General features: G+C 47.5%; 1 protein-coding gene, 1 non-coding gene and 1 pseudogene across 2 annotated transcripts; 2 read left to right on the top strand and 1 right to left on the bottom strand.

Moving 5' to 3' along the window:
- Positions 1-6856: 6856 nt before the first annotated feature.
- On the bottom strand, positions 6857-9926 carry LOC120666774. The gene is made up of 7 exons (XM_039946703.1): positions 9766-9926; positions 8194-8331; positions 8008-8070; positions 7827-7874; positions 7677-7736; positions 7356-7413; positions 6857-7272 (listed from the first exon to the last, which is right to left on the bottom strand). Exons 2-7 carry the CDS (start codon positions 8317-8319, stop codon positions 7202-7204), a joined length of 426 nt encoding a protein of 141 aa, XP_039802637.1. The 5' UTR covers positions 8320-8331; positions 9766-9926; the 3' UTR covers positions 6857-7201.
- Positions 9927-11905: 1979 nt separating this feature from the next.
- On the top strand, positions 11906-18604 carry LOC120666773 (annotated as a pseudogene).
- Positions 18605-19438: 834 nt separating this feature from the next.
- LOC120668326 lies at positions 19439-19636 on the top strand. The gene has a single exon (XR_005672418.1). It is a non-coding gene; the product is annotated as a U2 spliceosomal RNA (small nuclear RNA).
- Positions 19637-25738: the final 6102 nt, after the last annotated feature.

Here is a 25738-nt window from a genome sequence, read left to right as displayed (position 1 = left end):
TATTCTTAATTTTTCTAATTAGCCCTGGCGCTGAGAGATTGATGTGTGCACGTACGTCACCAAAGTGCCACGTACGCTGAGCTCCGTATACACGTCCCCCCCCCCCCCCCCCCCCCTCCGTCGTCTCTCTCCGTCCCCATGCACGCTTGCTCAACTTGGCTGCGAGTGCGATTAATGTAGCCGTTGACGAGGATGCAGCTACCCAGCCCTGCTGCCCAAAAAAAAAACTCTACAAAGTTTTTTTTCTTCCTAATTCAACAATTAGGAGAGCCGATAGTTTTGCTTGGCGCCAGGACATGGGGCAAACTATATTTATACATTTATTGATTGATTGATGAGTACTAGTATTAATTATTAGAGTATTCTAACAATCCTACTGTCTGGAGCAGGGTTCAACTTTCCGGTCGAATTTCGCCGAAATTTCGGTGTTTTTTTCGTTTTCGCTAGTTACCGGGAAGAGAAATTTCGGTATTTTTCGCTATTTTTCGTTTTCAAATTTAAAAATTCAAAAATATTTATAAAAAATTCAAAAAAAATATGATAAAAAACTAGGTGTTCTTCTGAGCAAATAGGACTAGAACACACTCAAATCTAAGATCATTTGCTAGGCTAAAATTAACATTTGAAACCGTAATTTGAATGACTCGTCATTTCATGTGCAAAAATTTGTTTTCTCCCCTCGACTTCAACTAGACTTTGGTTTATCATGATGTTGGTGAGGTACCTATTCAATTTCATACGCACATAAACGCTTCTTCTTTATTTGTCAGGAATTTGCTTGTGGTTTGGACATGACATGGGCAGGTGTGCAATACACACGCACGTTTACTCTTTAATTATGTCGCTTCTGCTAGCTATACGCAGAAACCATGAGAAGTTGTAGTAATGTAGAATTAACTCTGACGATGAATCCGTACGTATCATGCATGTGAATTGTTTTTTTCCTGTAATAATATCTATATGCATGCTTTTCCTTAAAGTTAGCGACAAAATTTGTGAGAGACCGTAATTATTTTAGGATGGCAAGTAGTAGGAGTAAAATAGATTGGAGTATTTGAGAACTTGAAAATTTTAACCAGCTATTAATATGTTTTTCATGACCGAACTCACACAAATTAAGCTTCCTTGTCAGATGATGAATATATATAACAATTGGTGTACTATGTTGTATTTAAATGCAGAGAATATGCTACATGGACTTAGTATGGACTATGCCTTTGCCTCTGTTGTATCTTTGGATTGTAATAATTCTAATATACTTTGGATGTATTATGTTGTAATAATTTATAGGCATATCCGCAATAACAAGAATAATAAAAGTCGAGTTGAGGCCTAAGAGAGAAAATGGAAGTTGTCACATGAAATGAAAGACTTTTAATTGGTAGTTTTTGAAATAATTAAATAACTTTCAAACCATTGCTCAAATGAAAAAGTTCGTAAAACAAAAGTTGTAGATCTCGAAAAACTGAACAAAGTTGGTATTCAAAAGTTTTTCATTTGACCTCGGGAACAGTAGGAAAAACACAAATTACATAATTTTCCGGTCGAAAATCACCGAATTTCGGTCGAAATCACCGAAATTTCGGTCGGAATTCATCGAAATTTCGTTTTTTGAATTTGAGGTCCCTTTCCGTTCGGAATTAGCGAATTTCGGCGAAATTTCGGCCGAAATTTCGTTTCCGGCAAACGGCGGGATTCGGAAAAAAAACGAAAAGATAAACCCTGGTCTGGAGTACACCAGAACGCGACAGATCATCAGCTCACTCGCGTCACCAAAGTGCCACGTCCACCCGCCGTCTGTCTCCCTCCTTCCAACACACGTTGTTCGCCTTTTTTTTTTTTGGCGTGTGGCAAAACTCGCCAGGTTAATTAAGTTGGGGAAAGGGTCTCCCCAGTCCCCACGGGCCTACCCATCTCATCTCCTAACTGTAGGTGACGTCATTTTGTGGAAAAAAAACGGTTGACGAACTCTACTATTAGTATCATCTCACTCATTGACACACCGAATCTGCTTATTAGTATGTCTTAATTCACCCGTGAGTGATACTTTTAATCCCGGGTAGATATTTATTTCAATAGTTGTATAGTAATTTGTTGATGATAAATATAGATTTTACAGGCTAGAAAGTTAGCCAGGCTAGTTAGCACAGGAGAGGATAAACATAAGAACAGCAGGGACGCGAAGTTGTGAGGAATGAAACTCCATTATTAACCCCAGTTTGGAGGAAATACGGAGTAGATACTTTCTAGTGAAAACTTTAGGACAGACCCGAATGGAATGCTTCTCCTGGAGGACTTCCTTTTCTTCTGTTTCATTCTGTCTGAACCGCCTATCTCCTGCCTCATTGCATTCTGATTGAACGGGCCCTCCACAATGTGTCTCCAAAGTGATGCCTAAAGAGGAGAGATAGAATTGAAGCATCATTTCTACCACTGCAGCATGCGATGCCAATTGCAAGTGATGCCGGAAAAAATGGGAGCGGAGCAAGTTCAGGCATCGCTGCCCAATTAATTAAAAATTATTCTTACACCAAGGAAACGCGAACAGTAGAGAATAGATGGCCAGTGAAAGCTGGTTATTTTATTTGTTGTGAGCCCCAGTTTAGATAGCAGCAGTGCCCAAACATTTACACACTGCAGCACAGTTAAGTGATGCTTGGTTTTCTTGTTGCGGGACCTGGTATTTTTGTGGTTTCACTCCACATCGTGGAGGGCCTAAGAGCATCTCCAGCAAGACTGACTAAATTGAGTGACTAAATTTGATTTTAGTCACTCACTTTTCAAATTTAGTCACTCAAATTTTGGTGTCCAATCCAACAGTGGTGATTAAATAAACTTCTATTTTTTGTAGACCCCACTTGTCATTGAGCAACTCGGTAGGCGAGGGGGTGCAGCCACGGAGGGGCACGGCGTTGCCGGCGGTGTTCCAGCGAGGAAAATGGCGGAGAGGGAGAGCTATGGCGCACACGAGCTCATCTTGACCAAGGCGATGCTCTGCGATGTGTCGGTCGGGTGGGGGGAGGTGCTGGAAGGAGGTTCAACGGTTGTGGGGGCGGGGACACGGCGACCGGCAGTGACGGAAATGTCGATTCCAGCGGCCACGGCCGGGGAGGGTAGGAAAGGTGGGGTTCTAGAGGTGCGCAACTAGAATAGGTAGGATCCGGGTCCGAGCAATTAACCAGGGACTCACCGGTAGTGGAGATTTTGGACGGAGCTTGCTTGACGTCGGCAATGGAGAAAAGAGAAAGAAAGGTCGGGGGAAAAGATGACCCGACGAGTCTCAGTCGGCGGGGCGGCGGCGGTCTCGGCCGGCGGCTCGGCGGCAGTCTCAGCCGGCGCGTGGCGGCGAGGGGCGGCCGAGGGAGTGGGCTTGTGCGGCGTCGGGCATCCGTCGCGGCATATTCGGCAGAGGAAAGTGGAGAGAGAAGAGAAGAAAAAGGAGAGAGAGAGAGGAGAGAAACAAAGAAAAATGGTGGGTCCCACAGTTTGGTAGCCCAAATAGTGAGTGACCAAATTGAGGAGGTAGGGGAGGAAATTTAGTCACAATTTCATTTTAGTCACCCAAGTAGTCACACCCTACTGGAGATTGATTTTTGGACCAAATGACTAAATTGTGGGTTTAGTCTCCCACAAGCCTTCCATCCACCATAAAAAGTACTCATAATTAATGCTAGTATTAGTATTAGGTTTGATTTCTACCAGTATTTTTAGGTCGGATATGATGGATGGATGAGCGGTTCTCAAGTAATATAATGTGTGCTCGTCATGGTACGTGTATATACACAAACGTACAGTTTATCAAAACACGCACACGCGGCGCACGCTCGGGCATCGTACGGCAATGCTGATAATAAGCAGTACCAGATATTCGACAAGTACAATGATAGACCAGATGCACATCGTCATCGTTACTTAACGGCCTTGATCATCAAAAGTTTCAGAAGCAAGCACGCTAGCTATACTTGATCATCTAAATTAAACTTTAGCATTAATAGTGTATCCAAACATGAGTGCTAAAGTTTAGCAGTCGACTTTAGCTCCTCCAAGCAGATCCTAACTTAGTTCAACAGCAATCAGCATGCAGCAGCTCTCCTGTCAATATTGGAGATTAATAATCTGCATATATATTGCAGCAGGCTGCAGCAGCAAACGCTGACCTTCTTGGCGCTTCATCCAGCAGCAACCACTCGTACGTTGGCCTTGGATCGACGCCGCTCTGCTGGGGTTGGTCGATCGCTCGCCAACGGATCGCTGAATCTGCCGCCAGACGACACCATACCCTTGATTTCTGTCAGTGTTTTCCTCCCCCCCCCCCCCCCCCCCCCCCGGGTGCTGAGGCCCAGCTTGGGAGAGCACTTCGTCACCTAAGCTGGAAGTACACAAGCTATCTGTCCGCATTACCTTATCTAGACTAGACTAGGAGTAGAAATAATCAACTCATGTTATGTGTCTAAAGATTTGCTGTCCAGGTTCAATTTGCTGGTTAAAACTGGACTGAGTTTTTCTTAAGGAAAAAAAAACTGGACGGATGGAGTTTGGAGTCAGGGGCGGATACAGGAGGGGGGCTAGGGGGGCTCAAGCCCCCTTAAGGTCCCCTAATTACACGTAAAACACTGTAGCAAGACATCTAAATCACCATTAAATCTTCACACAAATCAACATCTCTATTGTTTCAGCCCCCCTTGCCTCCAATCCTGCATCCGCCACTGTTTGGAGCAACAACAACAAACTCGCTACGCTATTGCGTCTGAAGTCTGAACACGTACTATCCATTGACAGGACAAACTGAAACTGACACCAACGTGCAGGCTGCCGTTCTTGCTGACTATTAGGAGCAGCTACCAATATTACGAGTGACCTGTATCTTTGTGCAGCTAATACTGAAAACAAAGATCGACACAGATACATCACGATCCATGCATGTCAGCGTCGCCAATCACGAACTCAAGACAAATGACCGCCCCCCAAGATCCTTGTCAAGTGATTATCTTGGAGCAGCAATAGCGGTTGCCTTACATGCATATCACTGCATCAATCCCTTCCTACTTCCTTCTCCGCAGATGTCTCGTCTTAACTAACTGCGGCGGTTGCGGACTTGCAGCAGCCAGGCATCAATTTGTGGCGTTTTCCTTCAGCAGCAACCTGAAAGAAACAACCTAACCAATCTGATACTATAGCATGTGTTTAGCATGTTCCTCACCAAAGATATATGTAGCTACTTATTATGATCCATCCGTCCGTGTTCGTCCTTAATCTTTGGATCCTTGATTTCTCTGACAAGTCACGAGCCTCAGGAAATTTGAGATTCAGATATCCACACAGGCCTTGTTAGACTATTATTAGTAGCTGCAGTTGATCAGCCAGTAGTAGTATTAGACTAGTAGTTCTCATGTCCATATTATTGGAGATTAATCTACCTAGGTGCTTGTCTGAATTGTGATCTTGAATTATTGCAACCTGATCAGCACTCACCAGATTTCTTGTTGAGTGCAGGCACCCAAATCGTTTGATTGGATGGAACTCGCCATCTGTCTGCAGGATACCGAGCTCATCACCTAGATTGCTACTGCTAGCTCAGTGAGAAAATGAGATCCTGGAAGTTAATGCTGCAGTTGATGAACTATCATCAGAGGCCGGCCTGCAGCAGCAAACGCTGATCTTCTTGGCCTCGGCACGCCAGCGTCAACGGCCGCGGATCACATCGTTTTCGACGCCCTCGATCGGTTCATCACCAACGGATATATCGAGTCGTTTTCCATACAGTAGATCGGGTGCTGAATCAGCCGGCAGACGAAATGGTTGATTTCGCCACAAGTTATCCATCCACATTATCTTTATCTACTTCCTTCTATCGAAAGTATAAGTCAGTCCAGGTTTATCCTAATTCAAGCATTTACCCTTGACTATCAATACACACACAAAAAAGTTATATAAACTGGCGACACATAAAATTGGTATTACTAGAATCATTATGAAAAATAGTTTCTTGATATATTTTAAAACTTATCACTAGTCAAGTGTCATATTGGAGACCGTGTCGAGTTCCGATAACGGGCTTATATTTCCGAATGGAGAAAGTAATACTAGTAATCAACTAGCTTGTCTAAAGATTGCATTTCGGGTCAACTGGTGAAGGCTGATCGTTTAGAGCTGCAAACTTGTTATTGTGCCTCAGTCTGAAGTCTGAACTTGGAGCAGGATAGGATCTGAAACCTGAATCCAACTTGCGCCATGTTTGCAGCGCTGGCGTTTTTGGTGGCATTTGCTTCCTACCTACCCATCTCAAAACTTTCCAAATCCGTGAGCAAACGGTGTTCTGAATCTAGCGCTCACAAAGCCCCGTTCCCACAAAGCAAACACTTCACCCGTCCTTCTCCTTCACTCTTGCAGAGTTTGAAGGAGCTGCCTCTGCCATGGACTTCTTGATTTCTTCTAGCTTGTGCGCTGGCATGAAAACGAAACGCCCACACTTTCCACCGGAAGAAACCAAAAGGAGACTAAGTTAGCCTCGCCAACCCGGCCCACAGGACCATCCATGTGATGTAGCAAATTACTCGTGCGAATGATCATTATCCAGGACAATGGTTTTGACCACACCATCATATACGATACCCCTAGGTATCTTTTGCAACGAACTTTCACGTCTTCAAGTCAATGTTATTAGGTGCCATGTAGGAGCATAAGGAGTTTAACATTGCAAGCATTTTTTTTTAAACTCAGACGCTCACACGCACGCACACAAACTATAAACCCCAGTTGCAACATAACGACTGAGAGGAAGCATTGCAATAAATCTAGATAACTTAGTAGTGACTTCAGTTTTTTTTTTCAAATGAAGCATTGCAATATATCTCAGTGACATCATCAGAACAATCTTCTTTATTATAGGTAGTAACTACAATTCAAAGGGAGTTTCAACCATTGGATTTGCATGTGTTTGCGTGCATATCCAGCACTGTAAACATTGTCACCATCCTCGCTGACTCATTCCTAGCTGTTACAGGCATCCGAAAGGCTGAACAGCTGAGGGTAGCCGCGGATATTACATGTACCACACCTCACATCCAGCTCGAACTGCACATGTCAAACTCACCAGTGTTTAGTATACAAATCCGCGTTACTTATTATCAAGGCAAGGGTCTTAGCATGAGCACAGCAAATGGCATCTTCCGTATAAAAGGCTTAGAGCCACCAGGCGTACTTATTCCTTGTTCTTGTCCTCAACAGGTTCTCCTTGCTGGCCCAGATCCTCAGCAGACAAGTTCAAAGTCTCTGCAAGGGAAAAACAATGATCCGTGATAGGAATGGAATGTAAATATCAAAATATTACGCATTTGCTAGTAGGAGATGAGTACCATCACTGTCCGCAGATGCATAAGAAGTTCGACGGGCACGCGCATTCTGTTGAGTAGGCTGGAAGTAGAATAGACAGGGAAAAACAATTACTATATGCTTGATAAATGTAAGATGTGGTGTCAACCTTATAATGTATCAAATAGTATTCTAAAATTTATCAAGATGACTCGCATACCAACTTTGATAAAATTAGTATGCTAAAAGACAACTATATGGATCTGTACCTATTCACAATAAAAAAGCCTGGGAACTTTTCAACCATACACCTCATAATTGAACTGAATAAACTATTATGCATCTGATGCGGTGGAAATTGCTACCTGAAGCTTTGGTCGAAGTGCTTCAAGAGGGCCTTTAGGCTTGTTGGGAACACCACCTTGCTGAAAGAGCAAAAGAAGATAACATGTTTCACATTTCTTTGAATAGTTAATATCAAATTCAATCAAACCTTTAGGGGAAAAAACTATTACCTTTCCTAGAGCCCAATCAGCAGAATCAAAGTAAGCACGTTCATGGTCCTGATAAGATGTTTCAATTTTAGATCATATCGATATAGTAAAAAGACACAAATTTGCAACATTTATATATGAAAAAATATTACACAGCTCAAATAAACAGGAAAAAACAATGACGTAATGCGATGATATTGACCTTAGATATAAGAGGAGTCTTTCTGGGTAATATTCCTCCATACTTTTTCTTAATTACTGCCTCCTGCAGATATGCATAAGTAGCAATGATCCATTAGAAGGAAAAGCATACAAGTGCATGAAACAAAGGCTATGTCAATACCATGCACAGAGATAAAAGGAAAACAGTGCTTGGAAAAGACAGTACCTCCTCCTGTCGTGAGGGCATCCCACCAACTTCATTCTGGTCCTGAACTTCTTCTACTTTTTTATCTGCAACATCTCCTTCAACCCTCTCTTGAGCAGTTGCATCATCAGATGCCATCCCAGACATTACAAACTTGAGCTACCAGATAAGAATTCAACTTCATGATGAGTTCATACTTATGATTCATGATAGCGATCAGGATAATTTACGATATACACTAACTAAATTGATTTTAAAAAGTGTACACTAGCTAATATATGAACTTCATGGTTAGTTCGTACTCATGAATCATGATAAAGATCGGGATGATTTATGATACACACTAGCTAATTTGATTAAAACAATGTGCATTAGCTAAAATATGCGCAGATGTGAGGCAAACAATTCCGGAATACCAATAAGCACTCATATTTTCACATACGAAATATAGATAATTAATTTTCCTTTATGGCATATCAGGAGATCACCGAATCAACTAAATAAGGGGGCTCATGATAACTCTGTACGCCATTAACATTGATCTCCCATCAACCAAAACTCGGTTATGAGAATGCATTCAACATTCCCAATACTAAACTTCCTTCAACAGACGATTAATAGAAGGGCAATGTTTGATCGACTGAATAGCACCGCAGTAGAATAGGGACCGAAATCATGCTTGATATCAAACAACAATCTCATCCCTGACAATTCCCAACGAGCTATATTTCTTAGGGTCAGGTCATGTTGTTGACAGAAAGTTATAGGCAGATCATCAGACAACAATAAACATTAAGTGTTTACCATTACAAAAGATACTGCATTTTTATCTAAACTGCTCCTAAACATGTATGATATCCGTTAGCTATATCTTCATTAGTCACATGAAAACTTTGTCGTGCTGGGTCAGTAGGACTTCCAGTGGCCAAATGAACCAAGCAAATTATATTGAGAAACCCACCTAGTCAGAGTGGGTTTGAAAAGAATCGTTCTCTTTGACAACCTCTCAGAATAATTATTAGGTGTAAAGTGTTTACTGTTGGGTGTGGATCAGATAACATTACTTTCTTACCAGACTGGCATCAGATTATGCACCAGAAGAGACAGAAAAGTATCACTTCGCTATGGATTTTAATGGCAACTCCACTATAGCAAGACTTGGCCAGTGGACAGACCAATATACGCAGGTTCATGTTAACAGATTGGTTGTCTTGAAATATTAAACGCAGAAACTAAGTCAGAGGCATTTGATATTGCAGAAACAAAACTCTCAGCGAGCCAAGCACGAAGGGAATGGCTAGCTGATCCACTTGCTTCAAGACATTCATTCATGATGCATCGGAGCATATTGCCACCGCAAATGCTTAAAGAAAACGATAACAGTTTTTTTTCGTGAGCTTCATCTCAACGATCCCGAGTGGCAGGACAAATGCCCAGCGCGGAGGCGCGAGAAAGGCTGTGGAACATGAACACCTCATCCCCTCCTCTCCCCGTACGCGCACCCGTGCCATCAGGATCCCGTTACCTGAGCATCGGCACGCAGCTCACGGGAGGGGAAATAAATAAACGGGGGGAAGCGCAGGATGAGCTCACCTCTCGCCGCCGCCGGATCTGCGAGGCGGAAGGTGTGGGAGGGGGGGATCCGGGACCTGGGGCAGCACCGCACGGTTCACGGAGGGGGGAAGGTACCGACAAGGGAGCGGGAGGTGAAGATCCGGGACGGGAAGGGCACGCGGAGTCGCGGAGAGGAAATGTAAAAAGTAGCCCTGGTCGGAATCATTTTTTTTTCAGAAGTCCCTGTCACATTAAATATTTTTTTATTATTTTATAGTATTAAATAAAATCTGTTTATAAATGTTTTTTTGACAGCTGAGTGTTTTTTCGCGAGACGAATCTAATGAGCCTAATTAATTCATAATTCGCTACAGTGATGCTACAGTAACCATCCGTTAATCATATATTAATATACCTCATTAGATTTGTCTCGCAATTTAGCCCCAGGGTTCTGCAGGTAGTTTTATAATTAACTTTTATTTAATACTTCTAAATACTAAAAAATTATAAAATAAAAAAGTTAAGTTTGTTGGACTCTACATGAGTAGATCTACACAGTGAGCATATAATATAGTATAGTTTTGTATAATTTTTTTATGTAGCTTTAGATATATACTTTTCTATAATTAATTAGAATAATTCATATGTACAGCTTCTATAGTCCAATTGGGGTGAAATTTTTATGGTAAGAAAATTATTGTATGCTTGAACTGTAATAAAAATTTCATACTCATTGGACCATGTATAATCTAGTTATAGATTTATTTAGTTTTATGCTCGTTAAATCTATGCTCGAAATCTATTAAATCTATAACTAATTTATACTTGATCCAATGAGTATGAAAATTTTATTATAGTTCAAGCATACAATAATTTTTCTATCATAAAAATTTCACCCCAATTGGACCATAGAAGCTGCACATATGAATTATTCCAATTAATTACAGAAAAGTATAGATCTAAAGCTACATCAAAAAATTTGTACAAAACTATACCATATTATATGCTCATTGTGTAGATCTACTCATGTGGAGTCCAACAAAATTAGATTTTTCATTTTATGATTTTTCTGTGATTTACTATGTTTTTTTAAAGATTTAGTGGAAATAAATAAAAAAGGAAAAAAATAAAATTATGTTACTGTAGCAAAATCGCCGCCCGAAACTGACTGAGGGGGTTATTTGACCGGTTTTGGATAGTTTGGGGGTAAAATAGACGGTTTTAAAATTAGAGGGATGAAGTAGACTACCACTTATACTTCAGGGGTTAAGTAGACTTTTTACGGGAGGAAATGGGATGGAGCTCCGGTCGCCGCCGGTGGTCGCCGCGGCCGTGCTCGTATTGGGGTGGGGGCTAGGAGAGGGGGGATTGGGGCAGGCCGCAGGAGGCCAGGAGCGACGCGCAGTGAGGGGCCGTATGGAAAGAAGAAAACGGCCCAATACATATCAGCCCAGGCATCCAATTTTGCTACTATCTTTTTACACTCGTTCGTGCGTATACTTCAGATTAAATCAGTACCAGTCACCGACTACCAACCAGTCAGCAGTACTGTTCTCTCATAACATATCGTTACCAGCCACCAGCCACAATCAAGCAAACACATCGAATGAAGCAATGGATCAAGGAAGATGCTCGTGCTGACAGTGAGTTGCTACTACACATCAGGAGCATCAGTGATGCTTTTTATCTGCTGATGAAATCGTCTCTGGTAGAATAGAAAGCCGTTTGTGTTTTGAAGGTCTAGAACGAACGCACACAGGCTCAATTACAGGCCCGATTCACACAGCGGCAGCTCGTTCCAAGTGGCATGGATTGCTACACTACACTCGTGCTGGCATTGGAAATTAAACGAAAGGGCCGGCCGGGGTTTCCACGGTAGAAAAAACTACTTACTGGTAGAAAGGTAAACTTCAACGACCGGGCCGGCACACGGGATCGTCCGTATGTATCAAGCTGATGGCCTCCAAAATGAGCTTCGATCCTTAGCTTAGCCCAAGGCCAAAAAAAAAAAAAAAGAAAGCCCACACATAAACGACCTGGACCGTGGGGGCCAGACTGGCGTGGGCCCACCTAGACACCACCCAACCCCTGCGACCGGGCCCACAAGGCAGACATCCCTCCCTCTCGCCCCTCACGGTGTCTCTGGCGCGCGTTCCGTCCCACTCCTGTCCACCTCCTGTGTTCCTCCCGTGACTCGCCAGTCGCCACCAGACCACGAACAGATCTCACCATCCCCTTCCCCTCATATCCCAATTACCGAATGCCTCTTGTAGGCTAGCTGCTTGCCCCGCCCCGCGCGCTCATATCCATGGGCGGGCTCAGGGCGCCGTCGCCGCCGCCGATGGGCGCGGGACCGGACCCTCCGCAGCCGGCGCGCGTGGCGATGGCGTGCGTGGTGGCGTCCGAGGTCGCCACGGTCCTCGCCGTCATGCGCCGCAACGTCCGCTGGGCTGGCGTCCTCCACGACGGCAGCGGCGGCGGCGCCGACGGGCACCTCGATCACCCGCTCGTCGCGGGGCTCAAGTCCCTCCGCCGCCGCGCGTGCCGGTGGCGCGACGACGTCGGCCCGCTCATCTACCTCCGCCCCTTTCTCGACGTCGTGCGCTCCGACGAGACCGGCGCGCCCATCACAGGCGCCGCGCTCTCGTCGCTGCACAAGATGCTCTCGCTCGACGTCGTCGGCCCCGCCGCGCCCAACGTTGCCGAGGCCATGGGCGCCGTCGTGGACGCCGTCACCGGCTGCCGCTTCGAGGTCAACGACCCGGCGTCCGAGGAGGCCGTCCTGGCGCGGGTCCTGCAGGTGCTGCTCGCCTGCGTTCGCGCCCGCGCTGTCCAACCGCCACGTCTGCGCGATCGTCAGCACCTGCTTCCGCGTCGTGCAGCAGGCTGGGACCAAGGGGGAGCTGCTGCAGCGCGTCTCCCGCCAGACCATGCAGGAGGTTATCCGCTGTGTCTTTGCCCGCCTTCCGGACCTTGATGCCACCGTGGTTGCCGACGAGCAGGTGCGACTGATTATTGTGGAAATTCAAGTTAGTCATTACTTGCGCTGTCCATACGACCATACGAGCATGAAATGTTTTGCTTTTCCACTCTCCCAGAACTCAATAATTTGACTTACTATGCTGAGACGTGCCAGTCTGCAGCCTAAACAAATGACGGATGACTGTCATTTTAGGTTCACGGTTTATTTTGGAATCTTAGTTCCAAGTAAATGCTGTCACTCTAGCTTTTTGTTACTGGGAAGGTTGATACAATCCTGAGCTAACTCTATGAATGTGCTGATAGCATTTGTTCTGCAGATTGCCAGTTGGAAGGGCCATGGTTTGGGTGCTGGGGAGTTGGACAATGGAAGGAATGACTATGTGTGTTTGAACAGCTCTGGTGATGAGGTGGGGGGTGGATCTAGTGTTGCGCATGACAAAACCATGATGGAGCTGTTTGGGGTTCCTTGCTTGGTAGAGATATTGCAATTCTTGTGCTCCCTCTTGAACGTAGCAGAAGACATTGAGGTGAAGCCAAGGATGAATCCGATTGACTTTGATGAGGATGTGCCGCTCTTTGCTCTGGGGTTGATTAATTCAGCTATTGAATTGTCCGCTTCATCAATACACAGACACCCAAAACTTTTGGCTTTTGTATAGGATGAATTGTTCCGCAATCTGATGCATTTTGGCTTGTCAATGAGCCCCTTGATCCTATCGACAGTGTGCAGCATTGTTTTTACTCTCTTTTACCATTTGCGTCATGAACTTAAGCTGCAAATAGAGGCTTTCTTCTCATGTGTGATATTGAGATTAGCCCAGAGTAGATATGGAGCTAGTTATCAGCAGCAAGAAGTCGCCCTGGAGGCGCTAGTGGATTTTAGTTTATGGCTGAGATGTATGCGAACATGGATTGTGATTTGCAATGCTCAAATATTTTTGAAGAGCTAGCTAACCTTCTGTCTAAAAGTGCATTCCCTGTGAACATGAAGGACCGAAGCCGGCGACCAGAGGGGGTGAATGGGAGCCGATCAAAATTTCTTCCGAAATTCAAACCGTCGGCCTATATCCCGAAAATCACCCAACCCCTCAAGCGTTCTGGCCAAAGTTTGGAATAGCTATGGAAAAGCTAAACCAACACAAAGGGCCTCGAACGAGCGAGCGAAACCACGAAGCAAATCGGAAGCGACTCGGGAAAACTGCAGAACTGATCTGCCTGGACCGGTCTGACCGGTGCGCTGGACCGGTCTGACCGGTCTTGCCTACCGGTCTGACCGGTGGCACCTAGAAAACCCCCGAAAACTTAGATTCAAACGGTCAATCTCGACCAAACGACCACGAAAACCGATGAAACTTGGGGGATTGCTTCGCCCCTACCCCGTGAACATATACCCAAAAGATCTCGTCCTAAAGATCAACGAATCGAGAGAATTATGGGGGAGATCAAAAGGGATCGGGGTTTTCTCAAGAACTCAAGAAATCGAATTCGAACACGCCAGTGATTCCAGAGGTTTTAGGACAGGATTAGAAGGATGGGAATCACAGCAAAGAACTCATGGACTCCTCGCAATCAAGTGCCCCAAAAACGAAATCGAAATTTCATCAAACAAGGCACAAAACGAGGAGATGAATTGATTCAAACCGCCCAGAGGGCACGAGGAGGTTAGGGCCTCCTTTCCCAATCAAATCCACAAGAGTTCTCACACAAAAAAACATTCAAATCTACCCTAAAGAGATGAACAGGGAAAGAGAAACACAAGGGCGGCGGCCTGGGGAAACAGAGAATTCACGGACACAATACAAAAGCCGCTCCTAACCTAACACAAGTGAAGGGGTATTTATACCCGCGGGACCGGTCAGACCGGTACGCTGGACCGGTCAGACCGGTTGGTTAGACCGGTCAGACCGGTGCCAGGGACCGGTCAGACCGGTTGGCTGCAGCACCCCCTGTACACGATCTCATCCGACGGCCGAGGTTCTTTCTTCGAAACGAAGTCTTCTCCGCGATGCCGCCGTCTTGATGAAGATCCAGTCCGCGGTTTTGGAGGGTCCGCGAAACCCGGGTAGGTGGCCGGTTTTGAGAAAACCGCCAAAACCTCACGCACGGGAAGATTCCCGCCTCCGCGCCGTGGCCCTAGACGCCATTCCCGCCTCAGCCTTCTGACGGCCCTAGACGCCGTCCGACGCCCGTCACCTCCTCGCCCGCAGCGAGGCCCTAGACGCCGTCAACGCCCGTCGCCTCCGTCAGTCCCGAGACCGACGCCCGTGCTTCCACGACTTGGCGTCTTCAACCGCCGTCCGCCTCCTTGGTTTTGTGGCGCAAACCAAGAAACCCGCCTTCCGTCGCCGCTTGCGCCCTCGATCCAGGAGTGGACGCCACAGCTGCCGCCCGGTCCGAGCTCCGGTCCCGACTGCCCTTCACCGCCGTCCACCGCACAGTCCATCGGCCACAGCACGTCCACGGCAGCTCCCCGTCGACACTCGACGCCCGTGTACCTGCAATCCAAAGACCAAGCGCACGATCACACCGCACGGTTGACAATTCACTCATCACAAGCAGGATAGAGTACTCTCGTTCCTCAGAACAGCCCTTTGTCGGCCTTAAATGTGCTTGCTTCGGATGGTTTGGTAGCTGTCATTCAGGCCATGGCAGAGCGGACCAATAGTGGACCTCGGCATCATGATCAAACAGTGCTAGAAAATAAGTGAATATTTTCCATTTTGGCAGTTGAAGTGTGAGAACAATAAAGATCCTGATCAATGGGTTAAATTTGTTAACCAGCAAAAGGGCATCAAGAGCAAGCTAATGGTTGGCGTTGAAATCTTCAATAGGGACAAAAAGAAGGGTTTTGAGTTCCTGCAAGGTGCTCATCTCTTGCCTGAAAAACTTGATCCACACAATGTTGCTCTTTTCTTCCGGTACACACCTGGGTTAGACAAGAATCTTCTTGGGGACTACCTGGGTAATCATGACGAGTTCTCTATTCAGGTCCTTCATGAATTTGCTAGAACCTTTGACTTCAAGGACATGAATTTGGATGCTGCTTTAAGGCTCTTCTTGGAAACTTTCCGGCTGCCTGGTGAGTCACAGAAGATACATAGAATTCTTGAGGCTTTTTCTGAGCGATACTATGAACAATCACCACAAATATTTGTCAATATTGATGCTGCATTGGTGTTATCATATTCAGTAATCCTGCTTAACACCGATCAACACAATGTAAGGGTTAAGAAGAAGATGACTGAAGAAGACTTTATTAGTAACAATCGTCGTATAAAATGGAGGCAATGATCTTCCAAGGGAGTTCTTGTCAGAGATTTATTATTCTATTTGCCGGAATGAAATCAGAACCATTCCAGAGCAAGGAGCTGGTTGTTCTGAGATGTCTTTCAACCGTTGGGTTGACCTGATGTGGAAGTCAAAGAGAACATCAGCGTACATTGCTTGCAACTCCTGCCCTTTCCTTGATCATGACTTGTTTTCTATCATGGCTGGGCCAACTATCGCTGCAATATCTGTGGTTTTTGACAATGTTGAGCATGAAGAGGTCCTTACAGGATGCATGGATGGTTTACTGTCGGTGGCGAAACTGGCTGCATTCTATCAACTTGATGATGTGCTGAAGGATCTTGTTGTGGCACTATGTAAGTTCACAACTTTGTTGAACAGTACCGACAGTGATGATCCTGTAACAGCTTTTGGGGAGGATACGAAGGCTAGAATGGCAACAGAGGCTGTTTTCACTATAGCAACTACTTATGGTGATCATATACGCAGTGGATGGACGAGTATAGTAGAATGCATTTTAAAATTGCAGAAGATTGGCATTCTTCCTTCTCGCCTCACTGGCAATACATTTGATGATCAGGACTCCTCAGATTTGTTGCCCAGCAAGCTTGCCTCCTCATCTGCAGCAGCACCTCCAGTATTCCCTGTTAGCGCCCCGAAAAAATCTTATGGACTGATGGGCAGGTTCAGCCAACTACTGTATTACGATCCTGAAGAGCCTAGGTCCCAACCAACCGAGGAGCAACTTGTTGCTCAGAGGAATGCTTCAGAGACTGCAAGGAAGTGCCAGATAGGTGCTATCTTCACTGAGAGTAAATTCTTACAAGCTGATTCACTCTCAAATCTAGCAAAAGCCCTCATTCAGGCAGCTGGACGACCTCAGAAGATCACCAGCTCCTTGATGATGAAGGAACAGCCGTCTTCTGTCTAGAGCTTCTTATTACTATCACATTGAATAACAGAGTCAGGATTGTTCTTTTGTGGCAGGGTGTTTATGAACATATAGCCCATATCATTCAGTCCACAGTGATGCCCTGCAATCTGGTGGAAAAGGCTGTCTTTGGCCTCCTGCACATCTGTCAGAGGTTGCTCCCTTACAAGGAGAACCTAGTAGATGACCTACTGAGGTCACTTCAGCTAATTTTGAAACTTGATGCTCGTGTAGCTGATGCTTACTGTGAGAACATTACCTTGGAGGTCACGCGGCTTGTCAAAGCCAATGCAATCCACATCAAATCCCAGATGGGTTGGCGAACTGTCATTTCCTTGATCTGCATCACTGCGCGCCATCCTGATGCTTCTGACGTGGGTTTTGAAGCCCTAGTTTTTATCATGTCAGAGGGATCACACCTCTCACCTGCCAACTTTGCCCTTTCAGTGGAGGCGTCAAGGCAGTTTGCAGAGTCTCGGCTTGGGTCTACAGAAAGATCTATTCATGCTTTGATCCTAATGGCAGATTCAGTGAATTGCCTAACACGGTGGACACGTGAGGTTAAAGGAGCTGGTGGAGAGGTGGACAGGATATTGGAAGGAATTGCTGAGATGTGGCTTCGTCTTGTGCAGGCTCTACGGAAGGTGTGCACAGATCAGAGGGAAGAAGTGACAAACCATGCACTGTTGTCGTTGCATAGATGCTTAGTAGTTGATGGAATATCAATTCCATCTTCAGCATGGTTGATGACATTTGACATTATCTTCCAGTTGCTTGATGAATTGTTGGAGATTGCGCAGAATCACTCACCAAAAGATTTTAGAAACATGGAGATGTCCCTCTTGCATGCTGTAAAACTGTTATGCAAGGTGTTCTTGCAGTCTCTTAAAGACCTTGCAGCACAGAGCGGTTTTGGTAAGCTTTGGCTGGAAGTCCTTGCAATGGTAGAGAAGTTTATGAAAGTCAAATTGAGAGGGAGGAGGTTAGAGAAGCTACAGGAGGCTATCCCAGAGCTAATCAAGAACGTACTGATGGTGATGAAAGCAAGTTGCATCCTGTCAAAGACAAAAACTGGTGAAAACAGTTTGTGGGAAGCAACATGGCTTCAAGTTAACAATATTTCGCCAGTGCTGCAGTCAGAAGTTTTCCCTGTCAATGATGGCAACAATGCAACACAAGGTGAACAAAACAAATCGGATACTCCAGCACAATCTGACCAAAGTGCTGAGTAATAGGATGCGATGGATTCTGCCATTAAGATCAAGTTAGTGGATCTGAAACTTGATCCTTCCTGGCAGTATGACCTTTGAAACATTTTTATCTAGATGCATACAGCATACACAAATGCTTGGAATGCCCTCGGTGGGACACAAGGGAGACTAAGCCGGTAACACTGTAATTTTCTTAGTCTATACATATTCTTTTTGTTATTGACAGGGATGTTTTTGGGATTTATGGTTGCAACCCCAAGGTTGTGTGATTAGTATACAGCGGATATAGCAATTTTTTTACCAACAATACATGATTTGTTAGAGGCGCTCTGGACTGTGGTAGCATCATAGCTCTATACTGTGGACCCATGTGAATTCATGTATTTTACGGGACACGATATCAACGTATGATTTGTACACAAATTACATTCTAGCAAGTGAATAAAATGGTTGGTCAAATTTGTCAGAAGTGGTGGTAAACTGGTAAATTTTCTGAGGATTTGCAATTTTGGATGCCGTCCGTTGCTCGATAGGCTGCAACCCTAGGTATGCTTGCTGTACATTTTTGTACGAGACTACTCTATAAAGGATGATTTCAGAAACATTAATTTTCATGTACAAAACTCATTTATTCGTTTCTGTAAGTGAATTTTGTCCCCAGCGAACAGTGTCAGGTTGGTCGAAGCATGTTCTGACATTTGTGTGTAAAGCATGAAATCGATTAAACTGTCAGGTTGGTTCCAGACTTCCAGTAGCTCTCACTACAAGTTCATACATTTTTCTATCTGATCTGACTTCAGCAGTTTGCAGCTAGTTACAGCACAAACTTAGATCAGTTTTTAACCCTTGTCTTTGCGTTGCTGTATGTGGAGCTGACTGGCATCCAAGCAACTTAGCTTCACCAAAATACGAGTAAAAAACTGAGCCCTTTGCACATAAATCAAACTGAACAAACACAGTCTCTGAATTCGATTTGCTCGAACACGCATCCAAGTCTACCCTCCTGCGCAAACGCATTGTGTCCTAGCACAAGCATCGAAGTTTACATTGAAGCTGTAATTGGGTGGCTAATGGCCAGTATTCAGCTCATGTCTTTCAGAGCAAACCTATGGCCAGCATTCAACGGGCCTACTGGCCTGTTGGGCCGCCGAATTGGGCCCAGGAAACTAAGCATGATCGGACACGGGATGCAGCGGTATTAGAAAGAACCGACCTATTGTTTTAGTACCACATCGAATAGCTAAACAGCAGCGTTGGGAGAGAGCACTATAAAAGAAAGTGCAGCACACCCGGATAACTCATACCTTTCTCGGCCTTTTGGCTAAGATCAAGTGTAGTATCTGTTCTTATCAGTTTAATATCTGATATGTGGACCATGTGTCCACTTTGATATTAAATTTATTTTTTATTGGGGGAGGGTCCATCATAGTGGCTTGCCACTAGGGCCCTCGTGTGTCGCCTTGGCTTTGCACTACAGCCTTGGCCTGGTGCACCCCTACCAAATCAAGTTACAAATTTGGTGAAATTACAAATTTTTTCTTCAAAGTAGAAGTATACAAATTTTTTCTTCAAAGTAGAAGTATCCTTTCCTTTGTTAGGGTGAAGCATGTGCCTTCCACCTTGTGCTCTAGCTATTCAGGTCTGGATTGTTGAGTTGAAAGACATTTTTGTCGAGCCACATACAAATGCTCGGCAATGCTCTTAGTGGACGCTAGGGACAATGGAGACCTGGTACTAGTAGGAAAGTAGGCTGTAATTTCAGCTGAGGATTGAATAAGGGCCAAATTGCAATGCCAGTGCCATTTTAGCATGGAGCAGTTTTTTGTAGGCAACAATAAGCCCAAGTGGGACGTGCTGTATTCGTAAAGACCCATCATCGGTCATAAATACTTACACTATACTCAATATTTTAAATATCGGGTACATTAGTTAAGTTTTAAGTATTCGTGACTAGACTGAGGTTAAAGCTAAGTGTTGTTGACAAGAATGCGGTTAAAGTTCTCAGTATTCGTAACAGGAGGGCCGCACCGGTGGAACTTGTTTTCATGTGCGAGGCAATCAAGCGTAAGACCTTGTGGTGGGGTGCAAACGCACCCAAGCTGAAAGACGAAGCAAATTTAGGCCATGTCCGAATGCAAAGCCATCGAATGAACGAAAACATAGGCGGGCCTCCAGCTCGAGCTGGGCACAGCCTGTTTGGTTGCCCTTACTCGGACATCACATCACAGGAGAAGAGGATTCATGAACATACTCATTCATTATTCTTTTCCAGCGATATTAGTACACAAACTTGTATCACCGTACCATAGATTCAGACCAAGTTCATTTTCAGGTTTTGATATATCTGCACTGCGAACCTGTTTACCCTGTATCTCTCCACCTTAAGCGAGCCTTTTTTTCTTCCCCTTTTGGGCTCATTTTGGATCCTCGAGGCGTGACACATCACGGATTCATGGTACAGACATACATGTTACAAGACATTATGCACACAGTGAAACGACCCGGGTTTTCGAACGAAGAACCCGAATCCCTGTATCGTTGTGATAGTCTCTGGATCAGTAGCTATCACATACAGAACTCATTTCAGGCATTCGAACGAAGAACCCGAATCCCTGTATCGTTGTGATAGTCTCTGGATCAGTAGCTATCACATACAGAACTCATTTCAGGCAGTAAATCAGTTCATACTCACTTAAAATAGCTTCAAATATAGATTTAATTATTACAATATCCAGAGCATTTGCAGTACGAAACTTTTATTACAAGCCCATTGGGCTAAACTGGAACAAACAGAAAACGGTAGCGGTAGCTGGTCTTCAGGCCATCCTTCAACTCGAACTTCATCTCCACAGGCGGCACTTGAGCGTAGCACGGGCTTCTAAGCTTCAATCGTACCATCTGTTGTTGTTGGCGTCAAACTCCTGATCGGACCCTGCATCTTGCCAAATTATCTCCAAGGACGGGATAGGTTCACGTCACCATCCGTATCCGTATGCAAGCTTTAAGTAGATGCAAAGGTATAAAAAGTAGCCAAAGGATAGGCTAGGGTTTCCTATGCAAGCATATACATATATATATCCATAATTATGTCTCTCACCCATCCCAGGTCGGTGCAGGAAACTCCCTCTCCCTGCACCTCATCTGACTCCACAGGGGGAAGTGGACTAGAGGGAGGTAGAATACTGGGGCTCACTACTCTATGAAAGTGTGGCCGGATCAAGAGTTGTACATGACCGAGTACGCGGCTATACGTATAGTTTTCACACTGCAGGGGTTGTACACCTGTACCCACTCGGGCTGCAAGCCGGGAGCTAACCGGCTGAGACAGCCCACAACCATGACTCCCTAACCATGACAGTACCATCCTGCATTCCCGGGGTGGGATACATTCGCCGCAACGAATGTTCCGGGGCTGTGGATCTCTAGCCTGGCCATGGCTTCGAGAATCTCGGAGACTGGGGTCGGAGAACCCGACCGGGCCCACGCACCCCGACTTGGGCGTGCGCGGTCTACCCTCTCCTGGAGACTAGGGTCGGAACACCCGACCGGGCCTGACGCACCCCGAATTCCTATGGGCGTGCTCGGCCTACCCTCTCGTTAAACACAGCCACAGTCTGGTACTGCACAGCTAGAAATGGCTGGAACCCCTGCCCATACGGGGGTAAGTGGTGTGCACGTTTGACATAGTTCCGTCACCAGGGGCACTATCTCGAACTATATTGCCGGGGCAAGCGCGCAGTCCTCCGCAAAGGTCCGCCAAAGGCACCCATCACAGGTATCACCTCTCCTTGGGCAACCACACAGGTACACCCCTCCTCATCCCGCACCCGCCACAGGTGCTTCTTAGGATGTACCCACCACACATCCCCGGACATTCACTTGCCCCCGCTAAAAGCCCTATCTCTGGCTCCTCACAAAATGGATCTCATGCATGCCAAGACTATCATATCATGGAATCTCATACCCAATCACTCTCATAGTAGCCAAAGCATTCAAGAATCAATCAAGGTATAGGGATGCAAGGAATACAGTATAAGTAGGCCATGCAGGCTTATCTCTCACACACAAGTATAGCAATAGCAATTCTAGCAAGCAATGCCTAATAGGAATTCAAGTCATAGATGGGCGTGAACCTGGTAGCTCTTCGTAGTCTTCCGAGGTCCTCGGGGTCTTCTCGTAGTCCGGGATGTCCTCCTGGGTCTTCTGGGCGTCCGGGGCGTCGATCTTCTTTGAACAGCAGGACCTATTCGTAATTACGAATTACTATAGGGGCCAAAGTGCAAGAATGCACAAAACTACTCAAATAAGATCCAACTCATAACAAAACCTACTCTAACGTGTAGATCATGATTTTAGAAGAATTATGAAACTGGTTTCATAATTTTCGGAGCTCCGGTTGATTTATTATCAATTTTTTATGCTTAAAACAATTTCTAGAATTAAATAAAGGTTTTCGGAAAAAGAAAAACACACAGGCTGACACGTGGCAGCACCGGGGAGTGCCACGTGTCCTGCTGACGTCAGCATGACGTCATCACGGGGTTCGCCAAATGCTGACATCATCATGGCCTTTGATGACGTCAGCGTTGACGCGGTCAATGTTGACCAAGTCAACGGTCAACTGGGTCGATGTCCAGGTAGGGCCCACATGTCAGCGGCACCAAGTCACTGACCAGTGGGTTCCGCGTGTCAGGTCTGGTTAAAAGAAAAATAAAAAGGGCAAGGGGTTGTAAACGGGCTCAAAGAGATTGGGCCGGCTAGGTGGCCCATCAGGTTTGGCTTGGTGGCTCAGGAGAACGGCCGGATCGGGACTCGGCTTAGCGGGCTGGCTCGGGCTGCAGCTCGGAAGGACGGCTCGCGGACTGGGCCGACGGGGCACGGGCGGCCCATCACCTCTTCTCCTCCTCTTCTTTTCTTCGCGGGCGGTTTTTCGGGCCGACGGGGCACAGGCGGCCCATTTCTCCTCCCCTCTCTTCTTCTTTTCACTGGCGAGCCGGGCCCGCATAGCAGTGCGTCTTTCTCCTCTTCTTGCTTCTCTCGCCTCCTCCGACGGGCTTGGCAGGGGCGCGCGGTCAAGGACGGGGACTGTGCGGTGGCGAGGTGAAGGCGAGGCGCGGCCATGGCGGAGCTAGGGTCGCGGCGGCGGCCACAACGGCGCGTGCGCAGGGTAGCGTCTAAGCACGGGAACGACGGCGAGCCCGGGCAGGTCAAGGCGGCGGCCGACAGAGGCATGGTGCAGGGCCTAGCTTGGTTCTGGTGCTTGCGGCACCGGGGCTTGGGTCCGTGTGGCGGAAAGGCGGCGGGACAACGGCGTTACTAGCGGCGGCGGCTCGATCTCCAGGCTGCGGCGGCGGCGGTACAAGCTCCCTTCTCCATCGGTTCAGTCAGGGTGAGTCCGTGGCGAGGTCGTGCGGCCACGGCGGGATCAAGGGCGACGGCGCTGCAAAGTTGGACCAAGGCAGAACAGAGCAGAGCAAGGCCGTGAGGCGCGGCGGCGGGTCCGATGACGAAGCCAAGGGTGTCGCGGGGCGAGGCAGAAGCTTGGCGCCGAGGCGAGGCGAAGGCTCGGCCTCGGGCCTGTGCGCGCGAGCGCGATGTGGGGTGCACCCAAAGCGAAGTCCATGGCGGTCCGTGCGCTCGCGGCGTGGTCGGGGTGTGTGTGCCCCTAGGGCGTTCGACGGAAAGCCCGTAGGGGTGGTCACGTCGCGAACGCGACATCGCGACCGCGACATCGCGACCGTGGACGCGTCTACCTGGGTCAAAGCAAGGCGGAGGTTGGCGTGCGCGCGTGGGCTCTCGGCTCTGGCCGAGACCGCGGCACAACGGCATAGCAACGCACGCGCGTGGATACTTGGAAAGCCAAGGCCACGGCGGCGGGCTAGAGGTACAACGGTGGCGGAGCTCGCCGTGGCGTGCCAAAGGCAATGCCCCAGGCTTGCTCGGGATTGGGCCGCGCGCGCATGCGCGGGCACCTGGTTCCCAGGGCCGCGACATGGCCCTGCCGAGCGAGCTCGGCACGGCGGCGCAGGGATAACGCGACGGCGGTCTGCGGGTAGACGGCGGCGCCGCACGACGGGCTCCTGCAACAAACAAGGGACGGGGCCTACGGCACATCTACGGGAGGCTCATCGGCGGTACAAGGCTCACGCCGGGCAGCACGAGGGTGACGAGGATAGGCGGCGACACCTACCGAAGGGCTCGAGGGCGACAGATTTGAAGCGGTGTCAAGGTGCGGCCGTGGCGAGTCGAAGCCGTGCAGGCAGAGCAGCAGCGACGTTGGAGTCGAACGGGGCGCTGGCTTGACGGCAGCGTCGCAGGTCCTTCCCTCCGGGTGCGGTGGCGGCGTCTTGCTCCGGCGGTGACGCTCCTCCTCTCGGCGGCGAGACCCTCTTGGCGCCCCTCCTCTCCTTCTTCTCCTTCCCTCTCTCCTCTGTTCTTGGCTCATCTCCCCTTTCTTGCTGTGCCGGCGGCGGAAAGGAAAAGCACCCAAGGGCTCTAGGGTTCGTGGGAGGCCGATTGGGGTTTTATAGGCGGGCACTCGGGCTTGGCTTGGTCCTCACGGCGGCACGGACACCGAGGATCGCCCCGCGGGTGGCGGTTCGCGGACGGGGCTACGTGGCAAGCATCAAGGGCATCTCCGATCTAGGCTCGGGGTCGCGGCCGACAGGGAGGGCAGGCGCGGGCGTCAGCGCGGGCAGGTGAGGCCGGCGTGGAATGCGGGTGGTTAGCCTCCACTGTCGCGATGCGGAAAAAGGCGAGGTCGAGCGGAAGGCGGCGTCGTCCGCGCGGAGAAGAACAGGGGAGCATCCGCGTGCGGCCGACAAGCGGGGCCAGGGCGTCGGCGTCAGAAGGTAAGGGGTGAGGCGGCTGGTGCTGGACTGTGCGCGGAGCTGGGCCGTGGCAAAGCAGGCCGGTGGGGCGGAGCGGGCTTCTCGGCGCGTCCGCGCGCGTGGGCGCGCGCGTGCGCGGGTCTGGGCCGCAGATCGGCCGGCGGGTTCGCGGTTTGGGCCGAAGCTAGAAGGCAGGCCGGGGTGTGGGCCGCAGATCGGCCGGCGGGTTCGCGGTTTGGGCCGAAGCTAGAAGGCAGGCCGGGGTGTTGTTTAACGAGCCAGGCAAGGTTAGCAGGCCGGGTGATCGGGCTGCACAGGCTGGCAGGTCGGGCTGCGATGGTGCTATCGGGCCGACGCGTGGTGCTGGGCTGGGGCGCTCGGTTTGGGCTGGTGCGGGTTAACGGGTTGGGCAGGAAGTTAGCAGGCTGGGTTAAGGAAGTTAGATGGGCTTGTTAGGATTAGATAGCTGGGCTGGTTAGCTAGGTGTTAGCTGGGTTAGAGGCTTTAGGCCTGTTAGCATTTGAGTTCAAATTAATTGGCTCAAATTAATTTGAACTCCACTCAATTCAATCAGACAAGCTCAAAATAATTTCGATAAAATCCAACAAACAATTTTAAACAAGGTAGATTTGAGAAGAGCCAAATAACTCCAATTATTTCACACTAGCGATATAGTCCTTATCTTAATTTGGTTTTAAATTCTAGGAATTTGAGATAGAAGAGAAGACATTCTTAAATTATTCTAGCTATTAACACATTCACACAAAAAG

The sequence above is a fragment of the Panicum virgatum genome, chromosome 3N (assembly GCF_016808335.1).
Source record: "Panicum virgatum strain AP13 chromosome 3N, P.virgatum_v5, whole genome shotgun sequence".
NCBI lineage: Eukaryota > Viridiplantae > Streptophyta > Magnoliopsida > Poales > Poaceae > Panicum > Panicum virgatum.
This window is presented reverse-complemented; position numbering and strand designations above follow the sequence as displayed.